Source organism: Condylostylus longicornis, unplaced genomic scaffold (assembly GCF_029603195.1).
Source record: "Condylostylus longicornis isolate FDR11 unplaced genomic scaffold, ASM2960319v2 ptg000013l, whole genome shotgun sequence".
In the NCBI taxonomy this organism is placed as follows: Eukaryota; Metazoa; Arthropoda; class Insecta; order Diptera; family Dolichopodidae; genus Condylostylus; species Condylostylus longicornis.
This window is the reverse complement of record NW_026577982.1, coordinates 7,891,319-7,910,891: the sequence shown is the minus strand read 5'-3', so window position 1 is coordinate 7,910,891 and position 19,573 is coordinate 7,891,319. Positions and strand designations below refer to the sequence as shown.

The following is a 19,573-nucleotide window of genomic DNA, read 5'->3' as shown; positions in this document are numbered from 1 at the left end:
TTATATTAGTCACACATTTAAACTCTAATAAGTTACAATAGTCTTTTTAAGATTTATATAACTCAATGTCAAAAAAATTTACTGAATTTGAAATAATTCAGATACACCAATTTTTATATTTTGTATATTACAGTGCCATTACGTAGTAATTTTAACTCATAAATTTATCTTAAATTAAAATGAAATACAATATAATTATGAAATATATGTAAATTTTATATGTAAGTTAATAAATGTTAGAATGAATGCGCTTAATGTGAATATTTTACGTTAGACTTAAAGAATTCATTTTCTTACAACTTTTAATAATTGTATTACATATTTAGAATTTAGTTAATTCTTTTCTCTATAAAACTATATGTTTTTTGCTTTTTTTCTGTATTGAAAAAATTAAATAAATAGTACTTTACATAAAAACAATTTTGTGCATTTAAAATGTAGTACGAAAAATTAAAAAATCAAATTTTGTTCAACAAGAAAACTCTTTTTAAAGTACAAAACTCCAACACAAAAATATTTTGCTTTTTATAATAAATAATTATGTTTTAGACAAAACACAGGAAAAGAAATTTAAAATAATATTTAATAAAATTTACAAATTATTGACAATTAATTTACTGCATAAGAAACTTTGACTCTTCATAATTAACATCTACATTTTAATAATAAATTTTTATATTTGAAAATTCTCAATTATGCAAATAATGTTTTTAAGATACATTAATAATTACATATATGTATTTACAAAGATAATTAAACAAAGTGTCTTTCTAAAAGTGTGATAAATTATAAAAGAAAAAAATAAAAAAAAATTTTTTTTTTTATTTTAAAATTCTGTAATCAATCAAAGTTTATTGAAATATAAATTAAATTATGAATGTATATTAAATTCATAATAAAACTACATAATTGTAGAAATTTATTTATTATTATTAAGGAAATATGATCGCACTTTACTTACATTAAATACATAAAAACATAATTTAAGCACAAATATTTATTAGTAATGTTTAAATAAATAAAAAAAAAATAGATGAAAATTTGAATTATATTAAATATCCTAATATCATAATAGATCTAATCGAAAAAACAATTAATATATATATAATTTTATAAAAAAAAACCGCTTCGTTTATAAAATTTATAAAATTTTCGAATTTCTTTTAAGTATTACAAATTTATTCAACAAAATCATGTCGTTTAAAGTAAAGAATCAAAATAGATTTTTAATTATATTTTCAATAATATGCAAACATCTTGATTTAAATTCATCTAATCATCCATAGAATAAAAATGATGATGCATATTTTTCATGTGTACTCATTTCGAAAAATTAAATTCTTAACAAGCGGTTGGCGTTTTCGATTAAGTCTCGTTATTTATAGAAAAATTGAATTTGTAAATAAATTTTATTAAATATTTTATTTAAATATTAAAAAAAATATAAAATTTAATTATTTATGAAGATTTTTTTATGAATTTAGGGAAACACTTAAATGCGTATCTAACGTCAATGTGATGTATTCAATACTTAAAATTGTAGCGTAGAATAAGTCAAATTGACGTCAGATTTACATTAAATTACAACAACTAACGTAGTACTTACTAAATAGTACTATGGTATAATGCTAAATAGATCTACTGATAGAACCTTTTTGATTACATCTTTTAGGAGGTGTATAATATTTATTAAAAAATTGAGAAACCATTTAAAAGCTAGTTTTTGTTCTTAATTGTATTATATGTACAACATATGAAGAAAATTTCAATAAATTCAAGAAAAAAAAACGAGGAAACAAATAAAAAATGTTATGTATAAGATTTACTTAACCATACTTCAATTATGTAAAAATTATTAAAAAAATATTGTTTTAGGATAATAAGTTAAATGAAAAAAAAAAAAATGGATAATTCAAGAACTAGTTATTATTATTTTATAGCTTGCCATTCCATCTATATACATATGATGTATTAATAAAATTAATTCATTTTCATATACTTAATTATATTATAATAAAAATATTATAGTTTGCTGAAAATTTTTATTTCGATTTCAACAAATATTTTATGTATTATTTATTTAAATATGTATATTCAATCCTTGAAAAACCAAGTTGAGTTGAAATTGATTTTAGTCCAAAAATTAAATTATTTGTAAAAGAAATTTTTAAACTAAAGCAAAGCGATTAGTTTGTTTTAAGCCCCAGTTTTAAACAAAAATTAAATAAATAAATAAAAAGTAAACTTGTCACGTTTTCGAAAATAAATTTTTACTTGATAATCTAAAAACAAAGAACTTGCTAAAATTAATATGTTTAAAATTATACAAAAGAAAATAAATAAAATATACTGCCGTACTTTATATAGCATCATATTAATAAGAAAATACATTTCTTTCATTATATAATTTACAAAATATTTTAATAATTTCTGCACATAATAAAAATAATTACAAATTTTAAGAGAAAAAATTAATCATTACTTATTATAGTTAATGTCATGCCATAATAGCATTGTTTAAAAATTAATATTAAATTTTGTTAATAAATTTTGAAATAAAAAGATATATAAAATATTAAAAATGTAAAAATATAGATTTTTAATTATTTAGCTTAAAAATAAAAAACTTAATGTTTACAAGTATATATGTAAAAATATATAAATAATTAACTTTAATTTAATAATACAATAACATAAGTATAAAAAATAATAAACATAAATAATATTATATTTTAATGTATATTTATATATAAAATATGTAAATATATATAAAAATATATATTTAAAATATAATTAATACGTAAATAAGTACTTATGTATGTATTATGTTGAAAAAAGAAAAGAAGGAAATTTAATGTAATATGTAATGTACCTTAAGATTGTATATAAAAATATAATATTGTTCTTAATAATAATTTTTAAATTGTATTTTGTATTTTTTTTTTTTTTAGTAAGAAATAAATTTATTATGAAAATAATGATCGTTTATAATTTTTCTTTAATCACTAATTAATTAATATTTAAATTTAATTTATTTACAATTATATTTTTCATTTTTACAATTTAAATAAGTTGTGTATTTATAATACTTGATTTCAATTTAATTTCAAGTTATTGATTTGAAGTCATTGATCCGAAAAGTTTACGTTTTCTTAATGAAACATAAAACGCCTCTTTTTAATATTGTTTTTCTTTAAATTAAAAAAAAAATTAATTCTCTTAAATTCAGTGCAAATGTTCTTGTTAAAATTTAATGCTTTAAATACGCAATTCAAAAGTCAAATTACTTGCACACTTTATGCATTTCTAATTGCCAAAATTTCGGATAATCAATTTTTGATTTTCACCCAAAACTCAAAAAATTTTTTCCTTTTCACAAAAGCGTTTTAAACAAATTTAAATTAATAAACTTTTACGATTGCAATTATTTAATATCAAAAGAGAAACTAGTTTTTTAAAGCATGCCTTTAAAGCATTCTTCATAGTATACTAAAAAAATTCATTCGTAAAACAAAAATTAAATGTACAATAATAATATAAAATAAAAAAAAGAAAATCAATTCGGAATATGTAAATTGCTTATAATTAATTCTTTGAAAATTAAAAACCGAAAAAAATTTCAAAAATAAAAGCCATTTTTATATTTTTAATTTAAATAATTGAAGGTTTACAAAAGAAAAAAACAATTTATATTATTTAGTCACTATTCGAATATTGGTACTTGAACTTTATTATTTAAAATCGGATAAACCTGAATTTTTTAAAAACGCGTATAAAATAAATATTATTTTAATTAATTTACTTATTTATATTAACAAAAATTTATTTTAAAAATAGCAAAAAAAATATTAAAAATAGTGTTAATATAGAAAAGCATATAAAATTAAAAAAAAATTAAAAAAACAAATTTAAAGAACACAATTTTTTTTGACTTAATAAGCCACAAATACAATAATTAATTATGGCTTTGGTGTTTAGAGCACTATACCAATTTTATTTTGATTATGTAGAAGGAAAAAAAGGTAAAATTTTATAAAATTTACGATTTATTGTTCAAAAAGTGAAGAGGTTTACAAATCCTAGTGCAACAATTTATAATTTTAAAAGGGATAAAATTTCAAAATCCTAAATGAATTTTTTGAAACTCACAATTTATTTATTCAATTATATTATTTCTGTTGTTGGCAGGTTGTGAAAACAAATTTTTTAATTCACCATTTTGGATATTTTTAATTTCCTTAAATTATTTTTTTGTTTTATTTTACCTATTAAACTATCAATGATTGTGTCATTGTTCTATTAATTAATTATGTAAAAAAATACGATTATATTAGCTAGGTATATTAATATAATTGAAATTTTATATTTGCAACTTAAAATGTCTTAAATATGTGAATAAAAAGTTAGCTACAAAAAATTTTGTATGAAGGCCAAATAAGGGAAATTTTAATTATCATTCACCAAAATTTTATATTAGAAAAAAAAATCAAAAATTTTCATAAACGCAATACTGCAAAACAATAAATGCGGAACAAAGTACTGCATGCAACATATTTTTAAGTGTTCTACAAAATCAAAACGGTTAATATGATTTATTTACGGTTCATATGTTTATTTCACTATATTGCAAAAAATTAACCATGTTTATGAACACCTTAAGTTAGCAATATTTTGTTTATAACGCAGTTTTCATTGAATATCGCAGTATACTGCATTTATGAAAAGGCCTATCAATTATTGAAAAAGATCTACATGATAATTTGTGTAGAATACTTAGGATTCTTCAAGAAGTACTCAGGATTATGAATTTAAATAAATTTATTAAATATTAAATGGTTATTTATTAATTATCATTAAGTTTGAAATTAATTCGCGCTATTCTATTTAATTAATTACATACATATTATGCATGCTACATTTAAATACAAGTATATAAAGTAATATTTTTCAAACGTCATAAAATTTTCGAAATTTATTCTAATTTTACAAAAGTTCAAAAACCAAAAGTAAAAAAAAAAAAAAAAATTCATTCAAATTTTATTATGAACGTGTGTTTATTGTACATATACTAAAATTAATTTAATCCACAAAATAATAAAAATGGAAAAAAGAATATTAAATTTTTATTAATGAGTATTTGTATATGCACATGTGTATTTATTTATATGCGCATGCAAGTTCAATTGCAAAAGTTTATATACCCCTGGTCCAAGACTTTTTTTTTTGTTTTTGGTCATTCTTCTATTTTAAAGTCAATGAATAATTTCGTATGCAATATAATGCAAATTAAGTAATTTGAAACACAAAAAATTTTATGAAAACGGAAAATGTATACGTAAATTTTTATTTTTATTAAATTTATTATGAAATAAACATTTAATACAGGTGCCTTTTCTCTTCGAATTAATTATTAATTAAATTCAAAATATTATAAAAGAGTATAAAACAACATTGTCAATATTTTATAGATAATAGAGAAGTTTTCTGAAGTACTCGTATAAAATTATTTTATTAGAACCTTTATTAATTTATTAGAGAATAATAATGCACTTGTTATACCTACCAATAATTTTTATCTACATAATTAAATTGAAATTGTTTAAAGCAATTATAGTACAGGAACATGTTTGATGTCATCTAAAACTAGTCCACTTTATTAGGCTTAACAACTAAAACAAAAATAGGCCCAGTTCATATAAAATTATAAATTAATTTTAAAATTCATTTACAAACCTTTGATATATGTTTGTATAGATGTAAAAAAAATTCCAATGTTTTGTTTAGGTATAAAGTTCAATAAATTTTATTATTTTTAAATCAATAAGGTCATTCAACTTTTGCTATAAATGTGTGGAAAACAAAACCTCCTAAAATTAAAGTAAATTTAAAATTAATAGTCACATTTAATTTCTTTTTATATTATTTTACCATAATTATATTACCAGATAATTTCAAAAGCAATGAATTATACCAGAATCCAAAGAGAAAGCTTGAAAAATGTAATTTGCCCTTCTGAGTTATGTCTTTGATTGGGTTATTAATATTTTTACTTCCTAACGGCCATATTATTATTTTTGTAATATAATAAAATAATAACTTGTATAAAACTTGTATAAATTATAATTTAATTAAATAATTTTCTTATAAATTGCAGATCCTCGAATAGATCACTATCCACTATTAGGATCACCAATAAAAATTATAACAGTTTTAGGATTATATTTATATTTTGTAAGTAGTTATGGCAGAAAATTCATGGAAAATCGACAACCATTTGAACTAAATAAAATAATGACAATATATAATGCGATACAAGTCATAATAAATGGAATTTATTCGATGGTAGTAAGTATATAATAATAAAATAATCGAATTTATTCATACATTACTAAATTTTACTAAATTTTCGATTCTTTTTTTTTTAAGGCAATACATGCTATATTCTTTTATTATGATTATAGTAAAGAATGGAGAAATTATTGTGCACCACCAGATTATAGTTATACTGAAAAAGGATATTTTGAAGCTAGAATGACATATATTTATTTTTTATTTAAAATTTTAGATCTATTGGATACAATATTTTTTGTATTAAGAAAACGTTATAAGCAAATAACATTTTTACATGTATACCATCATTTGGGTATTTGTTTTGGTGTATGGATTGGTGTACGTTATTGTCCTGGTGGTCATACTGGAATATTAGGTTTAATTAATTGTATTGTACATACAATTATGTATTTTTATTATTTTTTAACAGCATTTAAACCAGAATTAAAAAAATCATTATGGTGGAAAAAATATATAACAATAATTCAAATGACACAATTCAGTTTTCTTATATTACATTTTAGTATACCAATAATAAGGGGTAATTGTGGTTATCCTTTTTTCTGGTTAATGGTCTTAGTAATACAAAATACATTTATGTTAATATTATTTTCTGATTTTTATATAAGAGCCTATGTTATTAATAAAAATAATGATAAGAAAATAAAAGAAAATTAAATTTAAAAAAAAAATCGATTTGTGTTTTTGAAAATATTTATAACTAAATATGCATTAAATATTTATTTGCCAAAAAAAGGCATTGGAGATTTGATTGTGTATAACAAAATTCCGTTTTGATAGTCATTGAAATTATATTTCCAAATTAATATAACAGGTTATAACAGAATAAAATCTGGAAAATTTTTAATTGAAAACGATCTGTTGAATCAAATTGAAAGCTGTTCCCATTACTGTATGCAAATTTTGAAATTCACTGCATGACAACAGATTGTAGTATTTTCACTATTCGAACTCAAAAGTGAATCATTTATGATCAACCATGGACCTATCAAAAATAATTCCCATAAAATCAAAAACCAATTTAATTTTAAAAAGAAATTTTTTTAATTTTCTAACGTGATGACATTAATTTCGTATTAAATCAGGAAATGCGCTTGTAAAATTATTTTGATTATATTAAGTTTACTGTTTGATCAAATCATTTTTCTATTATTTTAAAAATTTTTTTTTTTTTATTTCTCCAAAACGTATGCAAGAATACATTTAAACTTGTGTTATATTTTTTTATTAAAATTTTTCTAAGAATATTTTCTCCTAAAAGTATGAAATTTATATGATGTAATTCTGTTATTTTTTAAAGCAAAGATTCATTATAATTATATACTTTTGCCGTTGCAAATTATGTATGCATGCGCATTTTCCGAAAATAAGAAATCAATTCAATCCATTATTAATAATTAACATAAAGTGTATTAACGATTAACATTAATATACAAGCACTGTCATAAATATAATTTCTCCATTAACTTATTTCCAAATGTAACAAAAATTTCATTTTCATTTCGATATTTAAAAATTTTAATGTCCCATCTTGATAATCACGTGTAGTGTTCTTTGATAACAATAATTATATTAGCTTAGTATGTATTGTTCAAAGCAAGAAAACGGCGAATTACTGACTGATGTAATAAAGTTTCGTCATTATTTTATTTCAAGTTGAAATGATTAACTTGAGATAAAAGCTTCTTAAATATGTGCAAATAAATATAAGTAAACAAATTATAATCTATGTATATATGTTATATATTACTATTATACATATTTTCGACATCATTATGTCAATTATAAATTTATATTCATTCATCCACACAAATGAACTTTATACCGCTTTTAGCTTTCATAAATATAAAAATATTATTCAACAGTGTTTCTAAGCGGTTTGACGTAATAAAAAAATGCTTTGCAATATTGTTACATGTATGTATATACATATGTATATAGAGAATATAATAAGCTTATATATATATGAACAGTTTACGTACATAACAAACATAGATGAATTAAATATAAAAAACACAATGACATTAAACTTGTAAAAAATTTTTTTTAACAATATTCACTGTCATTGTCATTTTCTTTATGTATTATACACAAATTTTTATACTTACACAATTGTTATAATATAGACATATGTATATATTTCGCTTTGCGAAAAATCAGAGATATTGTACTATTATATACATGCCTACAGAAAATAAGTATCTGTCTGTCTAGAATCTAGATATATAGAGGAAAAAAGCTATGTATTTATGATACATAATTAATTTTATTTTTATTTTTTGTTTTGTTTTTCTTTTAGAATTACATATTCAAAAATGTTTATAAAAATTAAATAATAATTTAATAATATTATAAGAAAGTTGCGTTGCGGTGATTTAGTTAAAGTACGATCGTCATTTCGGAAGCATTCATTTAATTTTATAAAATTTTTTTGTTCTTTTTTTTTTTTAATTTATATTTATTAAATTAAAGAAAGTATTAATTAAAGGTAAAATATTAATTAAAAATGTGGTGTTAATATTTTTTTTAAGATTTTGTTTTGTACATTAATATTTTCGTTATATACGTAAAATATTTTGTTATAATCGAAATAATTAAAAATAAAGTGAACGAGTTCAATTAATGTGTACCTATATGTGTACGGAAATTTTAATTATTAATCATTTATTTTCAATAATAATTTATTTTAATGTAGGTGTTACCGTTCTTAATAAATCTTAGTAATATTTACATACTTAACGTTAACATCGTAATTATTAAAATATTTAGTGTTATATTATAAAGTTATTTAATAATGACGTAGCTCTTTGAAATAAAATTTTTTTTTTGGTCAAATTCGTACATAAATATGTATATACATATATGTTAAACAAAAAATTTGCTTATTTAATTTTAATTTCTGCGAATTTTATTACTGTATAATCTCATTTATATAAAAATAGTTTATTTATTATTAATATATATGTATATGTATATATATACCTTTAGTATATAATGAGAAAATTTGGCATATTTATTATGAAATTTAAATGTGTTCAGTTTAGTGTGTTTATTTTTTAATATATACACCTATTATTAGCAGAAATTAAAAAGTGAATAAAAAATATTTTATTAGAAATAAGAATTTAAAAAAAAAAAATTTTTTTTTTTTTAAAATGTCCTTGAATAACAGTTAGAATATAAATAAATACGTCAATTCTATAAAAAAAAAAACAAAATATAAAATAAAATTAAAGAAAAATATTTTTATGAATTATAATATTTATTGTGTGTGTGTGTGTGTGTGTTTAAACAATAAATACTTAACACAAAGTATATATTGCACGGTGTAATGCAATTGCATATTGTACCGTTATTTATAAATACATATAAAGATGTATATTATGAGTTTGTGTGAAAGAATTTCTATGTTTGTATGTTTATGAGAAAAATTTAAATATAAAAGCTTTGTTTCTTTATGCAAAGAATATTTTATACAATAATAAACTTTGATTAAATATTAAATAATTTGATTAAATATTAAATAATAAAAAATTTGCATGAATTGCATGTTTACCTACAAATAAAGTTTATTTTGTTATATATATACATTACATTAAATAATAATTATTGTTATATAGTTTTGATAAAGATTATTTACATAATTTGAAAAGTGTAATAACAATATTTATTTATTTTTCTTTCTTAACATTATCAGAATAAATAAAGCTTACAATTTTAAATATTTTAATAATTCAGTTGTTCTATTCAGTTTATTTATTTTGATTTTGTTTAATAATAAATAATTATCATATTCATTAATAATATTATTAATATGTATAGATATATGTATATATGTATGCATGTGTGTAAACTATTTTGTGACATGAACAGGAAAAAATGCCCATTTTGGGTAATTAAAAATATTATAAATTTATTTACAATGTGAGAAAAAAAAAAACGGTGACATTTGGTAAAAATTTAAAATACTTTTATACGATATTGAAAAGTACGGGTATTAAAATTAAAAAAAAAATTCGGGATTTACCCAGTATTATAACAGTTTCTACTAAAACATTAAAATATAAAATTTGGGATTTTCTTTTTTAATGTAAACCTTAAACTTTGTAAATTCAAAGTTATTTGTACGTGTATTTTCATATTTTTACAACCAAAAACTTTTGATAACATAAGTCGGTATAACATCAATTTAACTTATTTTGCTATTAATTATAATAATTGGATCCGTTTTAGATCAAACTTGTCTGAAATATTCGATTGTTCTTTTTTTTTTAGAAATTAGAGAAAAAATATTTCTAGACCAATAGAAATCCCGATGAAGCACACTGTGTTTATTATTTAAGAATTATTTATAAGAAAATTGATATACATAATAATTATTGAATCGAAGCCACATAAGCACTTTTTATTTCAAAAATTATTGCATATTAAAAATTTAAAATATCGATGGCAAGCATAATAATCACACTAGTCGTCCAATTTTGCAAAAGTATATTTGCAATTTTAATTTAAAAAAATTTGTAAAACGCATTTGAGTTTTTTAGAATTTTTAAAAGTTGAGATTTCAACAAAAAAATTTAATAAAATTTATTGCCCAAGTACTTCTATTAAAACATATTTCGTATTGGTAAGATTTTGGATTCATTTATTTAATATTTATTTTAATAATTATAATTAAAATTTTATGCTATTTGAAAATCAGCAGACAAGCAGATACATACATGCATATACATAAAAATAAATATAATTATAACGGTGCTTATTTACAAATATTAATTTTAAATATACATATATAATATATACTACATATATATATATACTATCTATTATATACTATATTATATATATACATATATATATAATATAGTAATATATAATATAGTATATAATAAAATATATATATATAGTAAATAATATAATATATATATATATATATATATATATATATATATATTCCTATACACATTTACATAATATATATATATCCATATCTTGTTCCAATATATACATTGTTTAAAAATTATTTATTATTTTTAAAAGTGTTAAAACAATTGTTAAGTAGGCGAAGAATTACGAAACACCTATAAAAATTATTGATTTTCGGCCAAAAATATTACCGTTATGGAAATGGTTTTTTCAACCAAAATCAAAAATTACGCTTTATTTGCAAAATTAAATTCAAATTTGTTGTATACTAGCATATAATAACCAATACCTATAAAGTATTTTCAAAATTTTCCTTTCCTCATATTCTTATTATTTAGCATGAAAATGAAGATCAGAAGAGCAGGTTTTATTTGACACTACATGATTAAAAAAATAGTTACATATGATTAAATGAATAAACGGTAGATGAAAATTAAATTTGAAAACTAATTTTGATTTCGCCTTTAAATATTTTGTGCACTTAATTTTTTTTTTTTATTTAATTTCAATAGAGAGAGAGATGAGATTTTGTACAGTTTTCTAGTATCTGTATAATAGCTTCTACTGAGCTTTAATAAAAATTGAAAAAAAACAGCGGATGATAAAAGTGGCAAAAGTTGGTTAGAATTATTTCTTATTTCCTTTTAAAATATATTGTGGATACCATCTTGTTTTAGGAATCGAATTTCGAATACCCTGTATTTTTATATCTAAATGTGTTAGTAGCACTATACACACATATATAAATAAAAAATTAAATGTAATACATAATTATTGACTTTGAACTTTAACCTATTCAAAAAGAAGATGAAAAATTATTATTAAACGTCATCGGGGAAAAACATAAAATATTTAAAGATAAATAAGAAAATCATAAAAAGATTTGAAAATTTTTTGTAAATTAAAAATTTTCAAGGTTTAAATTATAGCTATAAATAAAATGTTTTGAAATGATCCTTTGAAAAATATCATACAAAAAAACTAAATGGTAGCATCACAAGATTTACTCATCCGTACATATGTATGTGTATTTGGAATAAAAAACTTATTTCGGTAACATGATTAAAAAATTAAGAAAACAATAGGACAGGAAAAACTATTACTTTTATAACAACCCGTTACTGGAAACTTGTTACTGTTACAATTACAAATTGACAAATATGCACTCAATTGAACTCATTCAATTCTCAATTAATTCAATTTTAAATAATATTTTTTTAATAAATTTACATACTTGTGAACAAATAAACAGACTATATGTATATATATATTTTTTTCTTTTCAGTTTAACAAAAAAATTAATTTTTAAGTTAAAATTACATTTATTTACATTTAATGCCAAGATGGCAACAGTTTCAACTGTTTCTATTATGACAAAACTTAGAATTTTACTTGACAAGCATCCATTAATTAAGGGTATGTTATCTTATGGTACTCTATGGCCAACAGCATGTTTTATTCAACAAACAGCAATTGAGGGAAAGAAAATTGGTAAGAAAATATTTTTTTACAATTTACAATTATGTAGAACAATTTATTTAAAAAACTAAAATTTCAATTTCAATTGTCTCAGCTACATTTTTGAATTAATTAAAAAATTGTTTAACTGCAAACATAATATACTAATGTTTTCATTATTCATCTTTCAAATTTTACTATTTTATTATTTTCTATTTTTATTCGTAAGTGTCATGAATGCTTTATGCACATGATTATCAAAAGTAGCTTTGGTCCAACATACATAATGAACACAATTAATCTAACTAGAATAAATTATTATTATGTTAAAAATAAGCTTTCAAATAATTAAACATAGGATATATAGCAATCACTATACATAATATCTGTATAAATACTACCAAATATTTTATACTTGTAGTGTAATGTGCTAACTCTGTTATATTGTTTTGACTTACAAGATGGCATAAATGTTGTAAATACGCATCAAACATAAACTTCTTCCTACTATGGACTATTAATGAAGATTCAAAGAATATTATTTATTAAAATTTGTTTTTTTCTTCTTTCTAGAAAATGTTGATTGGATACGTTGCCTTAAATACTCAATTTATGGTGGATTCTATACAGCACCAACAGTATATGCATGGATTCGTATTGCACAAGCGGTATTTCCAAAAAATACTTTACAAGCTGGAATTCAAAAAGTAATCTATACATAATATTTTCATTAAATTTTATATAAAATTCTATTTTTTAATAAAATATTTAAAAAAAAACTTATTTTGTAGGCTTTCGTAGATCAAATATCATATGGACCATTTGCAATAGCTAGTTTTTATACTGGAATGAGCCTTCTTGAAGGTAAAACATTTGATGAAGCTCTTAAAGAATTACAAACGAAATTTTTTTCAACATGGAAAGTTGGTGCACCAGTATGGTTTACATTACAAACAATTAATTTTGCATATGTACCACAAAAACATCGTGTTGTATATATAAGTTTTTTTAGTTTATTATGGTCAACATTTTTAGCTTATATGAAACAAAGAGAACGTGAACTTTTAATTCAAACTCCAATAGTTTCTAATACAATAGTAAAATGTAATGAAATGCGAAATAAATAAAATTTAATCAATATTTTAAAATAGGTGAAACAGCCTAAAGAATCAATATGAAGAGAATCTTAAAAAAGACAAAAGAAAAAAATTTTACACAAGAAAGATATTACTTAAATATTTTTTTATTTTATTTTAATTTATTTAAGAAAAATACAAAAAAAAAAATTAAAAGTATTTTTAAGGCAAACGTTAAATGTAAAATTGTATTAAATGTTTTGTTTTTAAAACAAATTTCTAAAAGAAAAAAAACCAAATGTATTTATTTTAATTATTTTATTTATATATAATATTTAAGAATATTAATTATAATGTACATATATTTGTGTACCTGTAAACGTTATGTAAATATTTTCAACGCATAAATAGCATAATTAAAAAAATTTCGAAATATTAAAATTTTAATAAAATAATTGTTTACTTTTTATTTATTTTTATGTGTTCAAATTTTATATTGTAAAATAATTATTAATTGTAAAAGTATTAGAGAATTAATTTATCCTAAATCTTAACTGAATAAAAGTGATTTACCTACAGTCCTACACTTACGCTAAATAACTCTTATTACAAATTTTAAATTGTAAATCGATCATCCTTGCCTTACTTATTTTAATTAATATTGATCAACGTCTAATCCGTTGATCATGTAGGTCCGGTATTGAAAAGTAAAAATTTGAAATTACATAATCAATGTAATGTAAAATTAAAAACCACATACCTTTTTCAAGATTTAATGATGAAGTTCTATTTCGTGATAGTTGCCTATTCCTCTTACATTACTGTTTAGCGTTTTCAGAGGCCTGGTATAAAATTTTTGAAAACTTTACACTATTAACTTATGAATTTTTTTTCGACTGAATCATTTTTTCCACCAATTTTATCATAATTTCTTTTATTCAAATCTTCCTCCTCTATACATTTAAAGCACAAATGATTGAATTTGAAAAAATAATATTAAATTTATGTCAATTCAACATTGAAAATAAGAAATGAATTTTATATTTTTAATTTTATTTCCTTAATTATTTGTATTTTTTTTTTTTGAGAAAATGCAAAATTTTAAAATATAAAAACCTTCATTAATGTCAATGACAAAAAATTTAAAATTAGAAATTTATTTTTTTTTTGCTTGTTTTTGTGCATCAGGAAGCTTTTATACAAATTTTTAAGTTTATTTTTTTTACGTACATACGCTCATGTATGTAGATATGTAATTACAATGTTATATTGCACATTAAAGTGCATTTTTATTACAAAAGGAATCAATCAGTTATAATTTGCTTTTAAAAAAGGAAAGTTTAATTAAATTCAACAAAATTTATTTACTTGAATTTTATAATTTTTTTTAATTGTTTAATTGTTATCCTTTTGCCTTTTTCAAATAAATTTAATATATGTAAATTTTTTTAATATAAATTAATTGAGTTTTACTTAAACTGATGAAAACAAATTGTACATTTTATTTAAATAAAATTTAAAATATGAACAAAAGGCTGGTGCTTATATTATACGATATAGTTATTTAATTGGATCTACTTAATTATATACATATATAGAAAGTGAGTTGATATTATACAATAAATTAATGCATGTACATACATAAGTATAATTTTATTTGAAAAAAAGAAATTTTTAATTTTTAATGCTTTTTTTATTTTATAATCAAATTTAAATAAACAATACGTGCATCTGCAAAATCTTTTATATTTGAAAAAAACTGAAAAATTGCATTTTTTAAAATTGATTTCCAAAATATTTTCATTTGAAATTTTAGATATATATATATGTACATATGTATACATCTATATACATAATTGTTGTTACTTTTGTAATTATTTTGATTACGATCTCTAAAAATTAATTTAAAAAATTTGAACACATAAGTACACGTTTTATATTTTTTCTTTTTTATTACCTTAATACTGCCTCTTAAATTGCTCTAAACTCTATTTATATTGTGTACATAAGCAATTCAATTAATTTTTAATAATTTTTCGTTACCTCAGTTTTATAGGATTCTATATTATTAGGTCATCTTATACCCACAATCATAGATTCTTACAATTTTATAATTCTCTAGTATTGAATTTTTAGTTATCGACGGTTTATTGCGAAAACCTTTTGATCAACATAAGAAATATGCATTTAAAAATATTTTTATTGCTAAATTAATAATTTTATATTGCAATATTTTGGAGTATCTTTCTATTAATTTAGAATCTACACATTTGTAATGAATATTTTAAAATTTTTGGGGAATAGAAGAGTTTTTTTCTGATAAACCTTTGACATAACACATAATTATTGTATTTATCTTAAATTTGTAAGAATACAAATAATAATATACATTATGTACAGTCATACTGATTTAGGCTTACATATATTATAATGAAGTATTAAAAAAAGGTTATTATTATTCAAATGATTAAAAATTTTAGTATTTAAATTATATTCCACAATAATTTTGAAAATAAAATTACAATTTTCATTACAATTTACATTAAACTTACTTAAATACTTATATAGACACTAAATGGAAAAATTATTTTAATTGTTTCAAGAAATTATTTGAAAATATTGAAATTTAAATTAAATGTAATTAGTCTGTGCCTCTTACTACCACGTGTCTCTATAATTAGACATTATACATCTTTTTATGTTTTCTCAAAAGCAATGATTTTTAATTCAGAATTTTTTTTTTATAACAATCATTAAAATATAATTTACATGTAAGTAACAACTAACGACCATGATTTTTACAAAGTTCACACTTTTATTAACAAAACGCAGAATATTGTGATCGAACTTCATTCAATTTTACTTAAATTTTTAATATATTTTTTACAGAAATTTTAAAAAATGAACCATATAGTAAAAAATATAAAACAAATAACCACTAAATATCCTGTAACAAGAGGAATGATTACTTATTCAATAACATGGCCAGCTAGTTCATTAATACAGCAAACTATGGAAGGAAAAGGTTGAAATTGCAATCAATTTATTGAAATGTTTTAAAAATAACAAAAAAAAAATTAATAATAAAAATAATTTTAGAAAAATTTGATTGGTGCCGTGTAATGCGTTTTGGTTTATTTGGTGGTTTTTTTGTTGCTCCAACATTATATGGTTGGATTAAAGTAGCATCAGCTATGTATCCTGGAACAAATTTAAAAATTGCAATAGTTAAAGCTATTGTAGAAACTATCTCATATACCCCAGCTGCGATGACTTGTTTCTATTATTTAATGACGTTATTTGAAGGAGAAGGTTTTGAGGCCGCATCAACAGAAGTTAAAAATAAATTTTTACCAACATATAAGGTTAATTATTTTATTTTGCCTTTCTTTCTAACTTCGATTTCAATTATTTTTTTTTAGGCTGCTGTATCGATATGGCCAGTAGTTGCTGTAATAAATTTTGGTTTTGTTCCAGAAAAAAATCGAGTTGTATTTATTAGCATATGTAGTTTTATGTGGTCAATATTTTTAGCATATATGAAGCATTTAGATGATATAAAAGATGCCCCAAAATTTTTAACAAATTAATCACTATTATATTATTTTTATTCTGTTTCTTACATTCTTTTTAGTTCCAATAAAAACAGCAAATTTTCTATTTAGGCAAGTATTGTTTTCTTTAATTTATTATTAACACAAATTTAGCTTGCAAACTCATTTACCTTTAAAATTTTTAGAAATTTGAATTAAAATTTCGAAGCTGTGAATGTCAGCTATTATTTCTTATTTATATTATATAGCTAGCTATTCATTTTTATTTTTGCTCCCAAAATTTTCTAAATAAATATAATAAGAATCACTTAGTCAAAATAAAAATTTAGAAAACTTTATTCAGGTTTTTATTGTTTTATGATATTATTAAGTAACTTGTATGTTTAAAAAAAAGATCAATTATCATTCTTTTATAAGCTTTAAGTTTCAACGTCTTGTTCTTTAAACTTAAATATCTATAAATCTACAAAACCAATAGAATTTCAACTTATTATCAAAAAATTAACGTAAAATTAAGTCAAATTTTAAAATTTTTTTATTTCATCGTTCAAAAAATAATAAACAATATGTATACTTATTTCGGACAAATATTTTATGCATGAGTTTTTACCTTATATTTTTATACAATTGAAAAAACTCTCACATCAGCTCTATATATGTATTTATTTTTTTTATTTCTAATACTGTTCTTGTGAACAAGTAGTACAGACACTGTCATCATTTTCACTAAGTTTTAGTTCACAAGAACTGTGTAGCTCTTTATTAGAAGAACATAGTCTTATCTTATCAACTTCTTTTAAAAGTTCTCCAACATCCTCTATAGAATAACTGTCATTCAAATCTTTTTCTAAAAAATGCTTATTAAAAAGGTTGACCGCTGCCTTCAAATTATTATATAAAATAATAGATTTTGATGATAAATACAATATTGGATCAAAATAAGTAAAGGCGATGAAAACGTTTGATGGATCACGATGTATAGCCCACAAAGTTGAAGGTAGTTCAACTTCAAAAATATCTTCGTACAGATCATTAAAAATTTTAATTTTTTCTTTTTGAACCTGCTTATTATTTTGACAAATTGTGTTGCATTCATCAATTTTATTTTTATCGATATTTATTGAAACAACATTGACTACATTATTTTCAACCTCTTCATTTGTGTTTTCCTCTTCACACAATTCCTTAAAAAATTCTTCAGCTTCGTCCGGAAAGGATTCTTCAATTGTATGAACTATAACATTACAAGATTTTTCATTCAAATTGGATACCTTTTTCACTTTTACGCGTTTTAATGAAATTTTTTTCAAAGATATTTCACATTTTTCATTTTTTGTATTTTTAACTCCGCATTTCCGTCCACGTTTTGGCTAAAATATATTTAGATTAAAAAAATGTTTTACCCTAAATGGATCAAATATATGTATATGTATGTACATAATCACAATTTGCTAAATTTCTACATGGAATTGCATTTTCATTTAATTTCGGTCGACCCCGTGGTATAATAACCATTTTACCATTAACCAGAGTTTCATATGTGGTAATCAAATCAGATTCATCGAAATGATCTACGCAAACCTTATCTGTAGATTTAAGTTCCCTTTTCTTCGGCAGAACTTCTTTCCATATAGTATATAATTTCAGATCCTATATAGAAATAATGTGAAAGGTAATTGAATGCTATAAAAGATGTAAACAAAGTTATACCCACTTTAGGTACATTAAAAAACGGTCTGTTTCGCCGATCTCTATTATTCGCATCACAATTCGGTATAAAGCAGCTTCTCATAATAAAATGTTAATAATTTATTAGATCAAGAGGTGCAGGCACTAAAATTAGTATATTTGTAAAACTTTAACTTTAGAATCCGACCTTTTTATATTTTAAATTGTTGTTTTGAACTTTTTTTTTTGTGATTGACATTGAAGTACATATAACATTTAAATGTCCAAAAGTTTTTTGAAGACATATGGCATGGTTAATACTATTTAGTTCCATCAATTATTGAAAGTAATTTTTTCAAATATTTTAACCTAGATTCTTCTACATCGCCTTTAAAATAACAAGACTGCAATCTGAGCAAGCCATTTGTTTCACCAACTTTTTTTATAAAATGTATGCTGCTAGCTTTTATATGACTTCCTGTCATATAAGCTGAATACTTTGAATTACTTCACTTAATTACCAGTTGTTTAAAGGTTTTC

At 20.8% G+C, this 19,573-nt stretch overlaps 4 protein-coding genes across 4 annotated transcripts; 3 read left to right on the top strand and 1 right to left on the bottom strand.

Annotated features, from left to right (window-relative positions):
* Positions 1-3,906: 3,906 nt before the first annotated feature.
* LOC129605691 (elongation of very long chain fatty acids protein 7-like) lies at positions 3,907-7,102 on the top strand. The gene is made up of 4 exons (XM_055515596.1): positions 3,907-4,022; positions 6,155-6,345; positions 6,427-6,960; positions 7,088-7,102. The coding sequence occupies exons 1-4, from the start codon at positions 3,962-3,964 to the stop codon at positions 7,100-7,102; spliced, it is 801 nt and encodes a 266-aa protein (XP_055371571.1). The 5' UTR covers positions 3,907-3,961.
* Positions 7,103-12,571: 5,469 nt separating this feature from the next.
* LOC129605582 (mpv17-like protein) lies at positions 12,572-14,274 on the top strand. Its single transcript, XM_055515441.1, has 3 exons — positions 12,572-12,768; positions 13,309-13,442; positions 13,527-14,274. Exons 1-3 carry the CDS (start codon positions 12,621-12,623, stop codon positions 13,860-13,862), a joined length of 618 nt encoding a protein of 205 aa, XP_055371416.1. The 5' UTR covers positions 12,572-12,620; the 3' UTR covers positions 13,863-14,274.
* A 2,375-nt stretch (positions 14,275-16,649) lies between these two features.
* On the top strand, positions 16,650-17,483 carry LOC129605549 (uncharacterized). Its single transcript, XM_055515378.1, has 3 exons — positions 16,650-16,836; positions 16,911-17,176; positions 17,234-17,483. Exons 1-3 carry the CDS (start codon positions 16,713-16,715, stop codon positions 17,399-17,401), a joined length of 558 nt encoding a protein of 185 aa, XP_055371353.1. The 5' UTR covers positions 16,650-16,712; the 3' UTR covers positions 17,402-17,483.
* Positions 17,484-17,857: 374 nt separating this feature from the next.
* Positions 17,858-19,235, bottom strand: LOC129605569 (uncharacterized). The gene is made up of 3 exons (XM_055515414.1): positions 19,080-19,235; positions 18,803-19,015; positions 17,858-18,735 (listed from the first exon to the last, which is right to left on the bottom strand). The coding sequence occupies exons 1-3, from the start codon at positions 19,155-19,157 to the stop codon at positions 18,043-18,045; spliced, it is 984 nt and encodes a 327-aa protein (XP_055371389.1). The 5' UTR covers positions 19,158-19,235; the 3' UTR covers positions 17,858-18,042.
* Positions 19,236-19,573: the final 338 nt, after the last annotated feature.